This window comes from Ovis aries, chromosome 10, assembly GCF_016772045.2.
Source record: "Ovis aries strain OAR_USU_Benz2616 breed Rambouillet chromosome 10, ARS-UI_Ramb_v3.0, whole genome shotgun sequence".
Lineage (NCBI taxonomy): Eukaryota > Metazoa > Chordata > Mammalia > Artiodactyla > Bovidae > Ovis > Ovis aries.
The window spans coordinates 86,390,653-86,409,862 of NC_056063.1; the positions used below are offsets into that span (position 1 = coordinate 86,390,653).

Genomic DNA, 19,210 nt, shown 5'->3' on the forward strand with positions numbered 1-19,210 from the left:
GAGCAGACATCAAAGACAAACTAAAATGTTACGATTTCGATGTGCATACAATGAAGACATTAAAAAACATTATTTCACCTCCGTGGGATTTCAGGGAATTTGAAGTAGAAAAACAGACTGTGGAAGAAGCAGGGCTTGCACCACTAGAAACCTCAAGGAAAACCCCAGATTCCAGACCTTCCTTGGAAGAAACCTTTGAAATTGAAATGAACGAAAGTGACATGATGTTAGAGACGTCTATGTCGGACCACAGCACATGATTCCAGACTGGTCTCAGTTCCCCGTTGTCTTAGAGTAAGTCTGCTTCCTCTCATCCTTGTCTTAAACATTTCCAATTTCTCAACATGCATCCAGACCCCACCTCTGCATTTAGGAATGGATACTTGCCTTAAGAGATTGGATTGCACACTTTTGCAACAGATGTTTTCTGAATATACAGAATAGTAATGCAAAGTGAAATAAAGAAGGTGAAACATCTCTCACGTCTTTTTTTCAGCAGACTTTTATTTGGGGCTAATTTTGAACTTTCAGAAAATCTACAAAGATAGTACCAAGAGCTTCCATATGTGCTCGCCCAGTTCCCGTATTGTTAACATCTCATGTGACTGTGAGACTTCCATCATGACTCAGAAATCCACCTTGGTTTTCAGCAACCAAACTCCAGGCGTCCTGTATCTCACCAGCTTCCTGGGAGTGTCCTCTTCCCACATCTGCGTTCGGGAGGCCTAGGCTGTCAGACCTCCTGGGCTGGGACGACGTCTCAGGCCTTGTCTTTCATGACCTGGACAGCTTTGGAGAGGACCCGTCAGATAGTTTGTAGAGTTGCCCTCAGTCTGGGTTTGTCTCAAGTGCTTCTCTTGATTGGGTGAGCGCTGGGTTTGAGGTGTGAGCTGCCTTCCTCATCACCCGTGTCTGGTGCGCAGAGTCAGCGTGACTTACAGGGGGTGTCGCCCTGATCGCTGGTGGCGTTGGAGTCTGCTGGGTCTCCCCTCTGAGGAGTCGTCGCTTGCCCCTTTCCACGCTTGAGAAACAGATAGTTAAGCGCAGTCTGCCCTCCGTTGGACACAGGGTTTGAGTTAAGTGCCATCCCCTGAGGTGGATGGTGATTTCATCTGTTTTCTTCTGTTTATTCATTTTATTTGTTTAATTTTAAATTCTTTTTTTTAATTCATTTTATTTATTGATCCCATGTACTCATCAGCGCTGACTCGGGTGAACGTCCTTTCTGTTGCGGGCTGTAGTTCTGTACTGACGTTGCTCGTTTGTGGCTTCAGTTCCAGCTTCGGCCGTTGGCGCTCTCCCAGCTTGGCTTGCATGTCCTTGTCACGTGCCCCAGTCCATTTGTTTTTTCCTTCTGGATTTTCCTTTATGTTGGTAAAACATCTGTAGCGTGAACTGTGGACTTCGTCAGCACTAGTGCGTCGCTCTTGGTAACAGCGGCATCACGTTAATGCAGGAAAGGGACTGGGTGGAGGGAGCAGTCAGTGTATGGGGTCTCGGCTTCTTTCCCCTTTTTCTGTAAAGAGTGTGTGCATATGGGCGCAGGTTGTCCTTCTATTCAAATGTATAATTACTGGCATTTATTTCCAGCTTTTTTCCATCACTCTATAAACAGAAACTTTGGCCACTAAGCAGTAACTCCCCACGTGTCTCTCCCTCAGCCCCTGGGCTTCCCAGGTGGCGCTGCTGGTAGAGAACCTGCCTGCCAGTGCAGGAGATGCAAGAAACGTGGGTTTGATCCCTGGTTTGGGAAGATCCCCTGGAGGAGGAAGTGGCAACCCACTCCAGTATTCTTGCCTGGACTATTCCGTGGACAGAGGAGCCTGGGGTCGCGAAGAGTCAGACACCACTGAGAGACTCAGCGCTGAACATCACCTGGTAACCTCTCATCTGATTTCTGTCTCTGGAGTTGCCTATTCTCGATAATTTCATGTAAGTGGAATCATAGAATATTTGTGCTTTTGTGTCTTTTTCTTTTAATCTAGCATAATATTTTCAAGGATTATCCATACTGTAGCTTTTGTCAGAACTTTGTTCCTTTTTACGGCTGAACAACATTCCATTGCGTGTATGTTTTCTGCATCCATCTGTTGACGGATACTCGGGTCGTCTCCACCTTCTGCCTGCCGTGAATAACGCTGCTGTGAACGCGGCTGGGCGCTTGTCTATCTGGGCCCCTGCTTTCTGTCCTTTGGGTGTGTGCCTAGGAGTGGGACTGCTGGGTCACGTGATGATACCGTGGGTGAGAGACAGCTGGCCTCACAGTGCCTGTGCCAGTTCACGTTACCACCACCGCTGCACAAGGGTTCCAGTTTCTCCGCAGCCTCACCAGTGCTTTTTGCTGTTGCTTTTTCACTCTGGCTCCCATAGTAGGTGGAAGTGATATTTCATTCTGGTTGATTTGCCTTTCCCTAATGACCAGCGATGTTGGTCAGGCACCCTGTGCTTACTGGCCATTTGTATATCCTCTGCGGAGAGATGTCTGTTCAGATACTTCGCTCACTTTAAGATGGGTTGGGGTTGAACTGATGGTAAACGTAAGGGATTATTTCTGGGCTCTGAATTCTATCCCATCGGCCCACATGCATGTCCTTATGCTCGTACCACTGGTCTGTTACCTGTTGCCTTGTAGTGAGCTTTGGAATTGGAAAGTGAGTCTTACAACTTTATTCTTTTTCAGGGTTGTTTTGCCCATTATAGTCCCTTGAATTTCCATATTAATTTTAGATTTTATTTATTCATTTCTGGAAAAAAGCCATTGGGAATTTGATAGGGATCTAACTGAGTGTTATGTCTATCCCATAAACACAGGATGAGCTTTCATTTATTTGTCTTTAATGTCTTCTAAGAATGTTCTCCAGTTTTCATTGTCTTTCACCTCCTTGGATAAATTTATTCCTAATTATTTTATTCTTTATAATACTGTTGTGAATGGAATTGTTTTCTTAGTTTCCTTTTTGGATTGTATCATTCCTAGTGTATAGAAATAACTGAGTTTTGTTTGTTGACTTTGTATCCTGAATTTGTATCTCAGCTTTAATAATTTGTGTGTGTGTGTATTAGATTTTTAGAGTTTTCTACACCATAGGGTCGTGTTGTCTGCACATTTATTTTGTCCACTGGATGGCAACACCGCTTCATTTAGTTTCTTCACTGAGCATGTGGTGGTATTGCTCTAGTGTTTTGGAAAAGTGAACACCTCATTATTAAGCCATGACCTCTTGACAGTTCTTTAAGACAAGAGCTTCAAGACATTCGACTAAGCCGCTGTGCACATCAGCAGCAGTTTAGTACCAGTGTCTACTCTTCAGAAAGCGTCAGAGCACGAAACAGGCGATGTGCAGTTGTTCTGCCAAGCACTTTCCTGTGGCGACTCAGATCTCTAGTATTTCATAATAGTGCATGGTTCCCTAAAATGGCAGCCTTCCTGCCGACTGTAAAGTGACCATGTTGTCATCTTTGAGGAAAAATAAAGAGTGCAGTGGTCACCAGTTGCTTTAAGCTGCTGTCATTCACCCGTTAGGCCTGTGTTCCGGGGTGAAATGCGACCCTTCCTGTGGCCAGGACCACGTTCCCGGGTGGCGTGCTCAGTTAGGGCTGGGTTCTCTGGCATTGGGAGATGACGTAATACTGCTGTTGTTTTGGATGTAGTTGTGTGTGTATTTTAAGCAAAACATGCTCGGTAATGTGTAGGAAGCTAGATTTTCTTTCAGCTGTGCTTTTCGTGTAAAATCATAAGCGGTTTCACCAGTGTGTATCATTCACTGTCTAGAAATTTGTATTATGGAATTTTATGTAAGAATAATTTCTTTATGCAAGCATGACTTCTAGAGTTCTGCCCCTACCTTCTACCCTCAGGGTATAATTAACTCTCTTCTCTGACAACTGCATTTTCCTTGGCTTCCCTCATAGCACAGTTGGTAAAGAATTTGCCTGCAATGCAAGAGACTCCGGTTTGATTCCTGGGTTGGGAAGATCCGATGGAGAAAGGGATAGGCTACCCACTCCAGTATTCTTGGGCTTCCCTGGTGGCTCAGCTGGTAAAGAATCCGCCTGCAATGTGGGAGACCTGGGTTTGATCACTGGGTTGGGAAAATCCCCTGGAGAAGGGAAAGGCTACCACTCCAGTATTCTGGCCTGGAGAATTGCATGGACTGTATCACCCATGGGGTCGCAAAGAATCAGACACGACTAAGCAGCTTTCACTGTCTTCGTCACAATAAAAGCTTTTGATCAGCATAACTAGGCTTTCAATACAGAGTTGATTGGAGACAGACAAGGAAACTGTTGATCTAGCGTGTGCAACTTCATCATAGGATTCCTTTCAGTTCAGTTCAGTTGCTTGGTCGTGTCCAACTCTTTGCAACCCTATGGACTGTAGCGTGCCAGGTTTCCCTGTCCATCACCAGCTCCTGAAACTTGCTCAAACTCATGTCCATTGAGTCAGTGATGCCATCCAACCATCTCATCCTTTGTTGTCCCCTTCTCCCACCTTCAATCTTTGCCAGCATCAGCGTCTTTTCCAGTGAGTCAGTTCTTCACATCAGGTAGCCAAAGTATTGGAGTTTCAGCTTCAGCATCAGTCCTTCCAATGAATATTCAGGACTGATTTCCTTTAGGATGGACTGGCTGGATCTCCCTGCAGTCCAAGGGACTCTCAAGAGTCTTCTCCAACACCACAGTTCAAAAGCACCAATTCTTCAGTGCTCAGCTGTGTTTATAGTCCAGCTCTCACATCCACACATGTGTACATGTGTGCACATACATGTACACACATAGGATTCCTTTAGACTTTATGAAATAATGAAAATGACTCCTTGCCCCCTTTCTGGGGTTTTTGAGAACTTGGTTTTGGAACTTTTTTTTCTTTCAGTTTTTTAGCTCATTTAAAGTGACACATTTCTGGGCTTCCCTGGTGCTGCAGTGGTTAAGAATGCAGGGGCACCAGTTTGATGCCGGGCCCTGGAAGATCCCACAGGCCACGGGGCAACTAAGCTGGTGCTCTAGAGCCAGGGAGCTGCAACTGCTGAAGCCTGGAGCTGGTAACCCTCTGTGCACAGGAAAGCCCCACCCGACCAAAAATAAATAAAACGACACATTTCGAGTTTGTCCATAGGTAGCGAGTGGTTCAGAGATAAAAGACTGGATTGAGTTAAACCTGGATAAAGTTAAGATGGATCGAGTTAAAACTGAGTTACTCCCAGTGGCTGCCAGCGACTCCCCTCATCTCTTAATGCCTCAGTTACTCCATTCTCGTTTGTACTTGAAGTACTCGGAAGGTGCTATGAATGAAAAATATAGTCAACATGAAAATATGAAAAGGCATGACACTTAAAAATCAACCTGTATGTGAATTATTCTAACCAAAAGTACTTCTGCCTGCATGTTTGTAAAAGGAAAACATGGTTGCTGTCCCATTGAGCGCTTCAAAAAATGAGTGAAGATTATATTGGAAACATTAAGGCCCTGTTTTGTGAGTGCTGAGCGTCTGAGTTACTCTAGTCACTGACACCTGAACACTAAGGGCAGGTGAAATGAAACTTTGCGGCCAATTTCTTCTCTTAACTCTGGGGCATGGGGCATGCCTCCTACTTCGTAGGGGAAAGCCATGTGCTGATTTTTGCTGTCATTTCCTTGCTTTTTCTTAAATGTAACTGCTATTCTCTGACGAAACGTTCAGATTTCCTTGGGAAAGAATAAAAGGCTGTCAACACGTGGCACAGTGGTGAAGAATCCACCTGTAAATGCAGACTGCAGGCTGGATCCCTGGGTCGGGAAGATCCCCTGGAGTAGGAAATGGAAACCCGCTCCGGTACTCTTGCCTGAAAAAATCACATGGAGGAGCCTGGCGGGGAACAGTCACGGGGTGGCAGAGTCGGATACGATTGAGCACACGAAACAGAACACTGTCAAGTGCGCCTGTGTAATTCTCCTGGGACGCTTCTTCTCCGCGGGAGACATTCCGCCTCGCCTCGCCCCGCCCAGCTCAGAGCTCCTACTGAGGCTAAGCTCGCGCCCCGAATTTCCCGCTAACCGCGGCTCCAGGCCCACGGCGCGCCCTGCGCAGCTCGGGTCCGCCCCTGGGCGGCGCGCGCCCCTCCCGCGCCCGCGTCTCCGGCGCCGGCGGCCCGGGGCGGGGGAGGGGACTTGCGGCCTCACAACGGTGGGGGCGGCCCAGATCTCGCGAGGTTTCCGCTCTGACGGGAAGCGGCGGCAGCGCCGCGTTGGGTACGGATGCGCTCGGAGGATGGAGCCGGGGGCCCCGGTGTGGCCGTTGCTACGCGGGGTCCGAGCGGGAGGGAGAAACCATCATCCGCAGAAAGTCAGTTCCGCCGGGAGTCTCCGCGGCGGGAGGCCGAAGCGCCGCTGGCCGCCGCCTCCGGCTGTGGGAGCGGCGCAGGCAAACCTCGCGAGGAAAAGAGGACGGTCCTGAGCAAAGTGAGGGCGGTGCGGGGGCGGTGCGGGGCCGGCAAGCCTCGCGAGAGTAGACTGCCCTGAGGGGCGGGGGCGGGGCCGCTGGCTCTCCAGCACCGCGGACAGCGGCGTCTGGCCGGCGAGGAAGCGACTGGCTGCCCGCTGCAGCGCGCTTGGGCCCCCCCGGTGGCTCAGCGGGCAGAGGTTCCGCCCGCGGTGCGGGAGAGCCGGGTTCGATCCCTGGGTCGGGAAGATCCTCTGGCGCCGGGAACGGCTCCCCACTCTAGTGTTCCGACCTGGAGAATTCCATGGACTGCGCAGTCCATGGGGTCACAAAGAGTCGGACGAGACCGAGCGACTTTCAGACTTTTCTGACTCTGGAGGAAGAAAAGTCAGTTCAGCCTGTGGGTGTTTCCCGGCGAGGCTGGGACGCTGGGGCCCGCCAGTGCCGCACAGTAGTAGCTTTCCTCGCCGAGGGGAGCCGCCTGCGGAGGCCCGGCCGCGTCGTATTGAGCGCGTGGGCCGCAGTGCGGGCGGCTGGCTGTCTGGCTTTAATGACCATTGCCTGGGGAAGTGCTACTGTCCGCAGCCGTTTTTGACCTCACCGATCCCTTTTAGACTATCGAGCCCTCCTTACCCTCTTGACAGCCTTGTTCTCCGTGCGCGTATTTCACGCAGTTTAGGAAAGTTGTTGTTCAGTCGCCCAGTCGTGCCCGCCTCTGCCGCCGCATGGACTGCAGCATGGCAGGCCTCCCTGTCCCTCACCATATTCCGGAGTTTGCCCAAGTTCATGTTCATTGCAGCGGTGAAGCTGTGCAGCCGTCTGTCTCATCCTCTGACGCCCTCTTCTCCTGCTCTCAATCTTTCCCAGCATCAGGGACTTTTCCAATGAGTCGTGTGTTCGCAGCAGATGACCACAATACAGGAGCTTCAGCTTCAGTCCTTCTAGTGAATAGTCAGGGTTTGATCTCCCTTAAGATTGACTGCTTTGATCTCCTTGTTGGCCAAGGCTTTCTCAGAAGTCTTCTCCAGCACCACAGTTGGAAGGCATCAATTCTTTGGTGTTCTGCCTTCTTTACGGTCCACCTCTCACAACCATGATATCCTAAAATACTCCGAGCTGGATATTCCGAGCAGAAACGGGGTGACTGGGATGTGGGTTGTTGTTTAGTTGCTAAGTGGTGTCCCAGATATGCAGATGACACCACCCTTATGGCAGAAAGTGAAGAGCTAAAAAGCCTGTTGATGAAAGTGAAAGTGGAGAGTGAAAAGTTGGCTTTAAGCTCAACATCCAGAAACCGAAGATCATGGCATCCGGTCCCATCACTTCATGGGAAATAGATGGGAAACAGTGGAAACAGTGTCAGACTTTATTTTTTTTGGTCTCCAAAATCACTGCAGATGGTTGATTGCAGCCATGAAATTAAAAGATGCTTACTCCTTGGAAGGAAAGTTATGACCAACCTAGACAGCATATTCAAAAGCAGAGACATTATTTTGCCAACTAAGGTCCATCTAGTCAAGGCTCTGGTTTTTCCAGTGGTCATGTATGGATGTGAGAGTTAGACTGTGAAGAAGGCTGAGCGCCTAAGAATGGATGCTTTTGAACTGTGGTGTTGGAGAAGACTCTTGGGAGTCCCTTGGACTGCAAGGAGATCCAACCAGTCCATTCTGAAGGAAATCAGCCCTGGGGTTTCTTTGGAAGGAATGATGCTAAAGCTGAAACTCCAGTACTTTGGCCACCTCACGCGAAGAGCTGACTCATTGGAAAAGACTCTGATGCTGGGAGGGATTGGGGGCAGGAGGAGAAGGGGCTGACAGAGGATGAGATGGCTGGATGGCATCACCGACTTGATGGACATGAGTCTGAGTGAACTCTGGGAGTTGGTGATGGACAGGGAGGCCTGGTGTGCTGCGATTCATGGGGTTGCAAAGAGTCGGACACAACTGAGCGGCTGAACTGAACTGAACTGAATGAGGTTCTAATGAATCCAACCAGCGACCTCTCTCACCAGGTGGTCATCCGGCGGCTTCCGCCCAGCCTCACCAAGGAGCAGCTGGAACAGCAGCTGCACCCACTGCCTGCACACGACTACTTCGAGTTCTTCACTGCTGATGTCAGGTGAGAAGGCCTCACCAGCCTTAGGAGGCCGAGCGGGAACTCACCGGTGGTCCGGGGATAGGACTCCGAGCTTTCACTGCCTGCCCGATTTAACCCTTGAATGGGGCACTAAGATCCCACAGGCTGTGCCGTGGGGCCAAGAAAAGGGATAAAAAAAAAAAGAGAGAGAGAGAGAGGCACTGTCGTTGGATGGTAAAGTAATATAGATAATAGAAGCCATCTCTGTTTCAACTTCTTTCTCACACGTATGCAGAAATCAGCGCAGATCATTATTTCTTCAAGTTATTTCCACCTAGTCGAATTACTGAATTCCCTTAAAATGATTTACGTATCTCCATAGCATCAACATAGTCTAAAAAGAAAAGCAGTCTAACACCATATTACTTAATTTTGTTTTGGATATCACTAAACATTATTTAATATTACCTTTTATATGAAGTAAGTTGTATTAAAATATAAGAAAGAAAAACAAATAAATGAGATATATAAGCTAATGAGTTTTAACAAGTGAGCACACCCATGTAACTCAGACCCCAGTGTCCCTTCCAGAACTGACACCCTTACTTCCAGCCCACCTCTGCTAAGTTATGTCTCTTTCTGTTCTCTTTTGCAGCTTGGTAGTAAGATGTTTCTGTCGATGCTTTAACAGTTCAGGATCTACTCTTTATTAGAAAGAGCAGACCTCAAGTTAGCCCAACAGGGGGACAGATCAGCTAGAATTCAGTGAATTTCACTATGGGATTTCTTGGTGATTTCACATTATCTGTGTTACTTTTCTCTCCAATGTCATGAGCTCTCATTTATAGCGGTCATACATACTTTCCTTTTGAATAAATACCTTTTGGTAAAAACTGTCAGTTTAGTCAGAGAAAAGTTTCACAGGTAAATATAGATTTGTGTTTTTCTAAAAAACCAACATAAACATTTTTTCAAATGACTACAGTTAAAGGAGGTCAGGCGCTGGACTCGGAGTGACTCAGATTGGAATCCCAGCCCCACCTTTTTACCAACTGCTCCCTCAGCAGATACCTGATTTCTCCGAACCTTAGTGTTCTAGTGTTCTCATCCATGAAATGGGGCTGAAAGTTCCTGCCTCTGAAGGACATTGGTAACTGTGAGACAGAGGAGAAAGGGTTAGTTCTGTATCTCCCATGCTGCATGCTATAGCAAATACTCTCTTAAGACAACCTAAACATGCTCTTTGAATCTGTAAGAGGTCTCTTTACAATGTGACATTTTCTCTGAATGAATCATGACTGGGTTGTGTTGCAGTCGTGATGTATGATTAGGAATGGTCTCTGAATAACCTGGCCTTTGATTTCCTGCGTCTGAGAACCAGCATTTTAACCCTGGCTCTGTGCAGTAGAGAGACCAACCTAAAATATCTCCAAAATCTTTAAAAAAAAAATCTCAGCTAATGTTTTGTTTGGATTTTTTTGATGAAGAGTACCCAGATTATTGTAATAAACTGAGAAGTGATTCTTTGGCATAAAGGTTTTATCTGAAATAGTTTGTTGTATCCAGAAAAGAAAAAAAAAATTGAAATAAGTCCTAAGTTGTTTTGGTCTTAAGTTTTTTACGATTTTCATTGTTGTCTCTTCTTTCAGTCTTTACCCTCATCTCTACTCAAGAGCATACATTAACTTTAGAAATCCAGATGACATCCTTCTTTTTAGAGATCGTTTTGATGGATATATCTTCATTGATAGTAAAGGTTGGGTCATTGGCTTTTAAACTCTTCATTATAATTTCTGGGTACAGTAATTAAGTTTTGCTAGATGTTTGTGAGTTTTAATCAAATCCATAGATGCTAATCTAAAATAACTTCTTAAACTTTGATTATGTTACTGTGATTATGAGCTTATGTTGAAAATTAAAATTATATATAAACCAAAGAATTTTAGCAATTTTGTGTAGACAACCTACTTAGGAATTATCATTGGACAGTGAAATTTTTCTCATAATGACTTTTCTGGATAGGTAAACTTTACTATTTTATGTAGAATTTTTCTGGATAAGTAAAATTCATTTTTTTATGCAACCTAAATTGTTTTAGCCTAGTGCTATGTACTAGGCATTATGGACACAGCATGAAAAGTGAATCAGACATTGTCCCTGTCTGTCTGAAGCCCTGCTCTTCTGCTGGTTCTTGACTTTATTCTGCATAGTTGAGTATAAGGCAAATATAGAAAAGTGTCTTGCAGATACATGAGAGTTAAAATACCAGTCATCTGACGAATATAGAAGTGGCTAAAGGGGTTGGTACCAAGGTAGAAGTGTTTCATCTCTTGATTAAGCAGATTTTCTTAGTAAGCTTTTCTGTCTGTCCCCACCCCAATATAAAACAAAATTAGTTTAAAGTTACTTCCATCCTGAATTTTCTTTATGAAGCAAATCTTACCTGAATATCATGTGCATCCTTTGAGACCCCCTTTTTAAATAAGTGTCTCTTACTATGTCACTTCCTCAGATTCATATAACAGATTGATCATTGAATTAATCTTTAAAATTAGAAAATGTGAGCTGTGACTAGGAAAGCTATTTGAAGGTGTTCCAAGATAAGCTCTTTGGTGGGAGGGTGAAGAGGTTTATTGAGGTATAAGTTACATATGGTTAAAAAGTACCACTTTAAGGTATATAGTTTAATGAATTTTGAATATATCCAGTCATGTAACCACAACTACAATATAAGAAATTAGTTTATTTAGTAAATAATTGCTAATTCTTTGTTTGAATCTGGAGCTTGATGTGCTAAGATTACTGTTATTTGAAAGTAAAATTAAATTATAGTTTAAATAGTAACATTATCAGTGCTATGCTCAATGCTTAAGTAAGCTAGATTAGTGTTTCAAAATGAATACAGTAGAATTTCAGAATGGCTTTTGTAATTTGTTTCCTGTTGAAGGGCTGGAATATCCTGCAGTGGTAGAATTTGCTCCATTCCAGAAGATAGCCAAGAAGAAGCTAAAGAAGAAAGATGCCAAGACGGGAAGCATTGACGACGGTGAGCCTTTCTTCAAGTAGCGGACGGTGAAGCTGCGAAATTAGGCACATTGGTCAAGTATAAGTCTTTCCCATGCACGGGAAGCAATACATTCCTGTTTTTCTGTTCTAATTTACAGACCCGGAGTACAAGAAATTTTTGGAAACTTACTGTGTGGAGGAGGAGAAAACTAGTGTCAGTCCTGAAACTCTTCTGGGAGACATAGAGGCAAAGACACGAGAACTTATTGGTCTGTTTTGCTCATTTTTTTCTCTTTACTGAGATATGTATTTATAGAGTATATTATTCTTTTTCTTGATTATTATAAAAATGGACGCATGTGACAGGCTTGGCAGAAATGTAGAGTGTTTCCCAGTTTTGACAGAAGGAAAAGGATGTCAACATGGCTAATGGGGATAATATTTCTGATTATCTGTTGGTGGAGAGAGAACACCTGAGTTTTCAGCTACGGTCATTCTGCTTCAAAGTGCTGATGCTCTGAATTGGCAGCTGAGAAGACATTTGAGTGCTGTGTGCTGGGCTGCATCAGGGAAGCTTATGTCTCAGAGCTGAAGCCAGCTATCTTTGCAAAGAGCAGCCACGGTAATGAGATGCTTTGCTTAAGTGTGATGTCATCTTGCCATCATTCAAAAACTGTCACTGCCTCTGAGCAAGTGAGATGTGTGGATAAGCCCAGCCAGAGTGCCGAGTCTGGTTTGAATCAGGCCTTCAGCCTTCTTCCCACAAGTGATCTATTTTGGGAATGGCTGTATCCTAGTAGCAATCTGCCTGAAGATTAAGGGTAGACATGAAACTCCTTTCTCTATCAGGCAACCTGCTTGTCACTCCCAAACACGTGTAGTATCTCCTTTCTCACCTCCTGCCTAACACTCCCCTGCCCTCCCCTCCCATGCCTGCCTCCTGCTCATCCACTAAGACTCACGAGACAGAACAGCTACACTGTCAGGCTTTATCTTCTTTGTTCTCTCCTCTACAGTAATTCTCCTCTCATTCTGCTTCCCTGCTCCCCACCCCCGCAACAGAATGGTATTTTTGTCTTTGTAGTCTCAGCATATAATGCATTGCTTGGGCAAGTTAGGTGTTTGGTAAAGGTGTGTTGCATTAATTAGTGAGAAACGTTAACAGTGTTGAAACATTCTTCATTAGTCTAATGATGAAGTTTTATATTTTACAGAAGGTGATTTAATGTGTGGCTGGAAGGATCTTTAATCGCTAAAGTATTTATGGAGATGTGCTTAGCTCATGTTGACTGGGTATCGATTCTGAGTCTGGGTCGGGGGCAGCATGAGAACAGGACACAACGCTTCCGCTCTCTGTAGCTGCCCTCCTGCTGGGGTGACTGGAGGAAACACAAGCAGAAACGCTTAAGCCCAAACATCTCTTGTGAGAAGTGCCACGGGTATGATGGAGTAGGATGTTGAGGTAGAGAGAGAGGCCCCTCTGGGACTATATTTGAGCCAAGTCCAGCGGAGCCAAGAGATGGAAGGAGGGAGCTGGAGGCTGGCGCCCTGGGCCTGCGCGGTTGGACACGGTGGGCAAGAGGCAGAGTTGCTGGAGAGCCCGGGCTGTCGCGTAACGGGCTGGAGCCCATCGAGGGGGTGACCCAGTCTGATTTATTTTTCCCCATCACTCTGGCTGCTGCGGAAGACTCTGCCTAGAGGCTCTGCTGTCCTTGGGGAGGGGGCTGGGTGAGCCCTGCAGAGTTCTGGAGGAACTGACAGGACTGGCTGAGCACTGGGTGTGGGGATGAGACAGCAGAAGGGGTTGTGGCCTCCAGGTGCTCAACCTGAGCAGGCCAGCGGCTTACGGCGCCTTGACTGAGGCGGAGGAGAAGCGGTGTTGAGGGGAGATTGCAGCTTTGCTGTAGAACATAGTGATTTTAAGAAGAGCTAAACAAGGCAACAAGCTAGAAATTATGTGCAGGACTCAGCTTCCTCCCCTCCCATCTCTTTCCTGCTGCTTCTTCTGCACCCTTGTGCAGGAGCTTTTCTTCTGGGCAGTTGGATATCCACCTGCTGGTCACACACACACCACACACACAGATACACACCACACACACACACCACACACACACAGACCCATACACACCACACACACACCACACACACACTCACACTGACACACCACACATACACTGACACACACCACACACGCAGACACACCACACAGACACACCATACACACACACTCACACCACACACACAGACACACCACACACACACCACACACACCGTACACACACACTGACACATACACATCACACACACAGACACACCACACAGACACACCATACACACTCACACCACACACACACCACACACACACACTGACACACACACACCACACACACAAACCATACACACACCACACACACCGTACACACCATACACACACACTCACACCACACACACTGACACACACACACCACACACACACACTACACTGACACTACACATACACACTCATACACACCACACACACCATGCACACACTGACACGCACACACACCACACAGACACACCACACAGACACACCATACACACACACACCACACTCACACACACCACACACACACCACACACACACCACACACACCATACAGACATACACACACACACACTGATACACCACACACTCATACTGACACACCACACACACATACTCATACTGACACACCACACACACACACCACACACACACTGACACACACACCACACACACCACACACACACACCACACACACACCACACACACAGACACACCATACACACACACACATACCACACACACACCACACACACCATAGACACACACCACACACACACACCCCACACCACACACACATGCACACACATACCACACACACACACACCACACACACCCCCACACACACCACACACACACACCACACACACACACCACACACACACACTGACACACCACACTGACACACACCACGCACACACACACACACCACACACACACACCACACACATTCACACACCACACACATACACACATACTGACATACCACACACACTCATACACACACACACACACACCACACACACACACTCACACTCAACACTCACACACACAGTCCCGCAGAGTCCAGCCATCCTCTTGCAGAGGAGAGACCAGTTGTCTTCTACGTTCTCAGCACTTGCCCAGTGTTTGCTGCATAGGAGATGCAGCGTGACTATTTACTAAGTGAATAAATGTGACTTAGACTCCACAAGCCCATAGGAGCCTGTAGAACTTTGTTCCTGTGATTTCTGTTTCTGCCCATTTAGATGTGAACTTAATCAGGCAGTTCATGGCAAATGCCACTTTCTTTCCTTAGAGTCTCACCTTTCGTGGATTCGTGGCTCAAGTCTGAGCTGTGTGAGCTGTGCGCATGTGTCAGTTCGCTCTAAAGCTGCAGCTCAGTGCTGGCCTGTCAGAGTCTTCAGAGCAGACAGGCCTGGGCCCAGGTCCCAGCTCTGAGACTGAGCAGCCATGGGACTTGCTTCCTCATGGGTGGCTGTGGCCGAGCCTAGTGAGTGGGGACTGTTCTACTGTAGGCTGGATCAGGGCTACATAGTCCTGCGTGTTCTCTTTAGTAAGGACGCACCTTCACAGTTTGTAAAGCACTTTCTCTGAGGCTTCTCTGATGGTTCAGTGGTAAAGAATTCACCTGGAATGCAGGAGATGCAGGTTTGATCCCTGGGTCAGGAAGATCCCCTGGAGGAGGAGATGGCAACCCACTCTAGTATTCTTGCCTGAAAAACCCCATGGATAGAGGAGTCTGATGGGCTGCACGGTTCATGGGGTGGCAAAGAGTCAGACATGACTGTGCAGCTGAGCATGCAGAGTGCTTTCTTATACAGGTGTCACTTACCCATCATATCAGGCCTCTGTGGAAACAAGGCAGGTGTTTATAGTGAAGGAGGGAAGGCAGGTGGAGTCTTCATATCAACCCCCCTCACCCCACTACCACCCGTTCCCCTGTAGGTCTCAGCCCTGCAGCAGCTGACAAGTCCAGAACCTCCACAGTGCAGAGCAGAGTCCTCACTCATTTCCAGCCCTACCCCCACCCCGTGGATACCAAAATCTGTGGGTGCTTAAGTCCCCTCTATAAAATTGTGTTATATTTGCATACAGCTTGCACACATCCTGCTGTATACTTTAAGTCATGTCTGGATTACTTATAATACCTGATACACTGTAAATGCTGTGATAGTTGCCACCGAGTCACAAATTCAAAGTTTTGCTTTTTAGAACTTTTTGTAAATTTTTTCCCAAATATTTTTGATACACGGTTGAATCTGCAGATGCAGAACTGATGGATGTGAGGGCCGTCTGTATATAAATAGAATATTTGGGAAGTTTAATGTATTCATTTTGCTTTTTTGCTTTTATATCATTTTCAGGTAATATATAAGACTCCTTTAGGAATAAGAAATTAAATGCCTAGTATGTATAAAACTGTCAGTAGCTCCAAATTACTTGACTTTATACGGATAGAGTAAGAATTCCCCCAGATGAAATGAATGCTTATGTAAATTTTAAAATTATATATTCTTCCCTTGTTTTAAAGGTTGAATTGACAGCAAGTATTTAAAATAGGGAAATCTTACTTTACAGTTAAATACTACATTGACATTTTTTAATTTTAGCTAGAAGAACCACACCTCTCTTGGAATATATTAAAAACAGAAAATTAGAGAAGCAGGTAGGTCTGGCTTTTTACCTGTGAATAGCCTTCTTGTTTCCATCATGTCTGTGGGGACAGTTTATACACACACTTTCTTTAGCGAATTCGAGAAGAAAAGCGAGAGGAGCGGAGAAGGAGGGAGCTGGAAAAGAAGCGCCTACGGGAAGAAGAGAAGCGGAGGCGGCGCGAGGAGGAGAGGTGCAGGAGGAGAGCAGCAGAGAAGCAGAAGAAGACAGCGGAGAAGGAAGCAAGGGTGAAGGTACCTTCCAGGGGCGCCAGAGGGCGGGCTCTGCTTAGACTGGCCTTTCAGGAAAGAGTTCCTAACTGAAAAGCTCCATGTTTGAAACCTGCTGGCTTTGTGTACACTGGCCTTTCTGTGTGCAGGCTGACTCACGACTGGTTTTGTCATTTCTTTCGTGATAGCAGCAATGGTTTCTACATCTCTTCCCCAGTTTTTTCTTTGACTGATGCATTCATTTAGCAAGGTGATTTAGGTTTTTTCTCAGTGTAACATTTACTCCCCAATTGGGGTCAGCCGTTACCTTCTTGGTATTCTACTCAGGGGACTTTAACTCAGTCTAGATTCCTACCTGTCATGCATCTTACCTGTTCTGTGAAGTGTTTACAGTCCCTTTAAGGGTTCATTAAAATCGTATAATATAAAGGGAGAAAAATGAAAGGTTAGGACCAGGTGGGAACTAGGTGGAGAGGAAAGGAAAGGAAAGAGATCACAGTTGCCATAATCGAGCAACAGGTCAGTTGCTGATAAGCTCAGTAGTCAGAAACAGAAAAGCTGATCAGAAACGCTTCCATTATCCACGAGGAGAAACCATGCCATCTCTTCAAGGGAAGTGAAGCTTTTTCTAGGCTTTTTCTCGCATAGCTGGTCATATGGGGTCACTAGCACTGAAAGGACGGAGAAGGCAATGGGAACCCACTCTAGTACTCCTGCCTGGAAAATCCCATGGATGGAGGAGCCTGGAAGGCTGCAGTCCATGGGGTCGCTGACGGTCGGACATGACTGACTGACTTCACTTTCCCTTTTCACTTTCATGCATTGGAGAAGGAAATGGCAACCCACTCCAGTGTTCTTGCCTGGAGAATCCCAGGGACGGGGGAGCCTGGTGGGCTGCTGTCTGTGGTGTCACACAGCGTCGGACACGACTGAAGCAACTTAGCAGCAGCAGCAGCAGTGACTGGAACCTCTTAACGACGTGCCTGGAGAGCACACAGCCACGTGTGTTGGTCAGGACGGCTCGGCGATGCAGCGGTGGAAGCAGCCTCAGGGTCTCCCTGGTCTCGTGCAGCTGTTCCCGCTCCCGCTGCGTGTCCGCTGTGCGTTGCCCATCGTAGCCCTCCAGGGTCCCAAGCTGAGGAGGCTCCTTCTCGCATTTGCTTCCACAGTGTTTCTGATGGGGGAGGAGGTGTGTAACGCAGCAGATTGCACACTGGTTCCTAACCCTTTTGTATCTGCTGCGTTTCACTGGCCACTGAAAGGCACAGCCCCACCTAATGCCGATTTGAAGGACAGCAGAAGCACCAGGAGGAGAGCCTGAAACAGCTGATGAGCAGCACTCACGCATGACGGTTTCTGAAGACCGTCCCTTGAAATGTGTGTCCTTAAGTTCAAGGATTTGCTGAAAAGCTCAGCCTAATGGACAGTGTGGGCTAGGTTGTGTTGTGCCAGCACATCTGCTGCAAAGATAAACGCAGCACGCAAGATGAGCACGAAGTCGGACAGAGCGGTTCCTTCATCTTGGCTTTGATGGCAGCTCTTACGGATCTATGTAGCTTTAAGGTCTCATAGCCTGATGATGCTGCTGATGAAGTTGAGGAGCCCAGTCAAGGTTATCAAGTGAAGAGGGCCTGGCATTAGGTTCATGCCCTGGCATATAGGTAAAAGTGAAGAGTGCCCATCTTGCTTATGCCAGGGCATGAACCTGATGCCAGGCAAAGCAGGGTGTCCCCTGAAAGTAACTCAGAGTGTCTCCTGCTTGTCCACGCGGCTCAGTGTGAGCACAGCTATTCACAGCAGAAATGTAGCGGATATACTTCCTGTAACAGGCTTACATAGTCTCAACGGTATAAAGTAACAGCCCTTGAAAGGTAGTAAAATGGAGCTGCAGTACTGTGGGAAGGGCTTTGTCACTGCAGACTCAGCTCTGTCTGACCAGAGGGGAGGAGGGTGCATCTCTAATGCAGAACTCACGCTTACAGGTGCGCAGATGTGTCTGACCTTTTCCTTTACCTTCTCAGCAAAATGTGATGGCACCAAAAGCAGTTTTTTCAACAGCTTTGGGAGTTTTTCAGGAAGAATCATTGAAATGTGTAGCCTACAGTTTTGACTATAATTTTAAGTAAGACTTAATGGTATTTGAAGTAGAACGTTTTATTTTTACATGTTTGAATATGGAATTAGAAATCAAAATAAGCCAAAGGGGGGAAAAAAAATAAGCCAAAGAAATAAAAACAAATTACGTCAGTAAAAGGAACTGTAGGACTCTTCACGTAGAGAAAGAAACCAAAACATGGGCACAGCAGGAAAAAGGCTTAGTCTTACTGGATCTGGTGAAGCAGAATCCTGGTGGCAGGTTACACCCCATTGACACGAGCCATCCACAGCTCTGTCCTCCGAGTGTCTGATCTGATCTGGGCTTCTGATCTGACAGTACGTATCCGACTCCAAGGGGAGCCTTTTATGAGCCTGTGCTCAGTGTGGGGGTCTCTGACCTAGGAGTCATCTCGGGAAATCAAATTTTAAAAAAAGGAAACCTAAAAAATAAAATCTGTAAAGAAAGACCAAGAGAATTTGTATTGATAACCTAAAAGTGAGGAGGCAGAGAGAGGTCCTCATGGCCCTTTTTACCATAAAGAGAATACGCAGCTCAGTGGTTCATTCTCCTCAGAGCACGCAGCAGTGAGCTCAAGTTGAGGAAGGCAGCCTGGCTGCCAGAGTCACAAGTGGAATTCCTGA

The 19,210-nt window shown here is 46.6% G+C and overlaps 2 protein-coding genes across 6 annotated transcripts in view; both read left to right on the forward strand.

Moving 5' to 3' along the window:
- The window catches only part of CDC16 (cell division cycle 16), a 30,338-nt gene extending 26,850 nt beyond the window's left edge, over nt 1-3,488 (forward strand). Inside the window, exon 18 of the mRNA XM_015098280.4 lies at nt 1-3,488. Coding sequence (XP_014953766.1) covers nt 1-260 — 260 coding nt within the window. The 3' untranslated portion in view covers nt 261-3,488.
- The window catches only part of UPF3A (UPF3A regulator of nonsense mediated mRNA decay), a 26,718-nt gene continuing 9,326 nt past the window's right edge, over nt 1,819-19,210 (forward strand). For 3 of the 5 annotated variants that reach the window (XR_009595178.1, XM_015098281.4, XM_060394253.1), the window contains exons 1-7: nt 6,177-6,438; nt 8,430-8,536; nt 10,144-10,250; nt 11,442-11,540; nt 11,659-11,769; nt 16,199-16,254; nt 16,337-16,495. Coding sequence is in view for 4 of the 5 variants with exons in the window: in XM_015098281.4 (XP_014953767.2) it covers nt 6,235-6,438; nt 8,430-8,536; nt 10,144-10,250; nt 11,442-11,540; nt 11,659-11,769; nt 16,199-16,254; nt 16,337-16,495 (843 nt within the window). In the remaining variant the exon portion in view is untranslated. Of the gene's footprint in view, nt 1,933-3,610; nt 4,041-6,176; nt 6,439-8,429; nt 8,537-10,143; nt 10,251-11,441; nt 11,541-11,658; nt 11,770-16,198; nt 16,255-16,336; nt 16,496-19,210 lie in introns of those variants that run through there. The other 2 variants (XM_060394252.1, XM_042255117.2) reach the window with 2 other exon arrangements.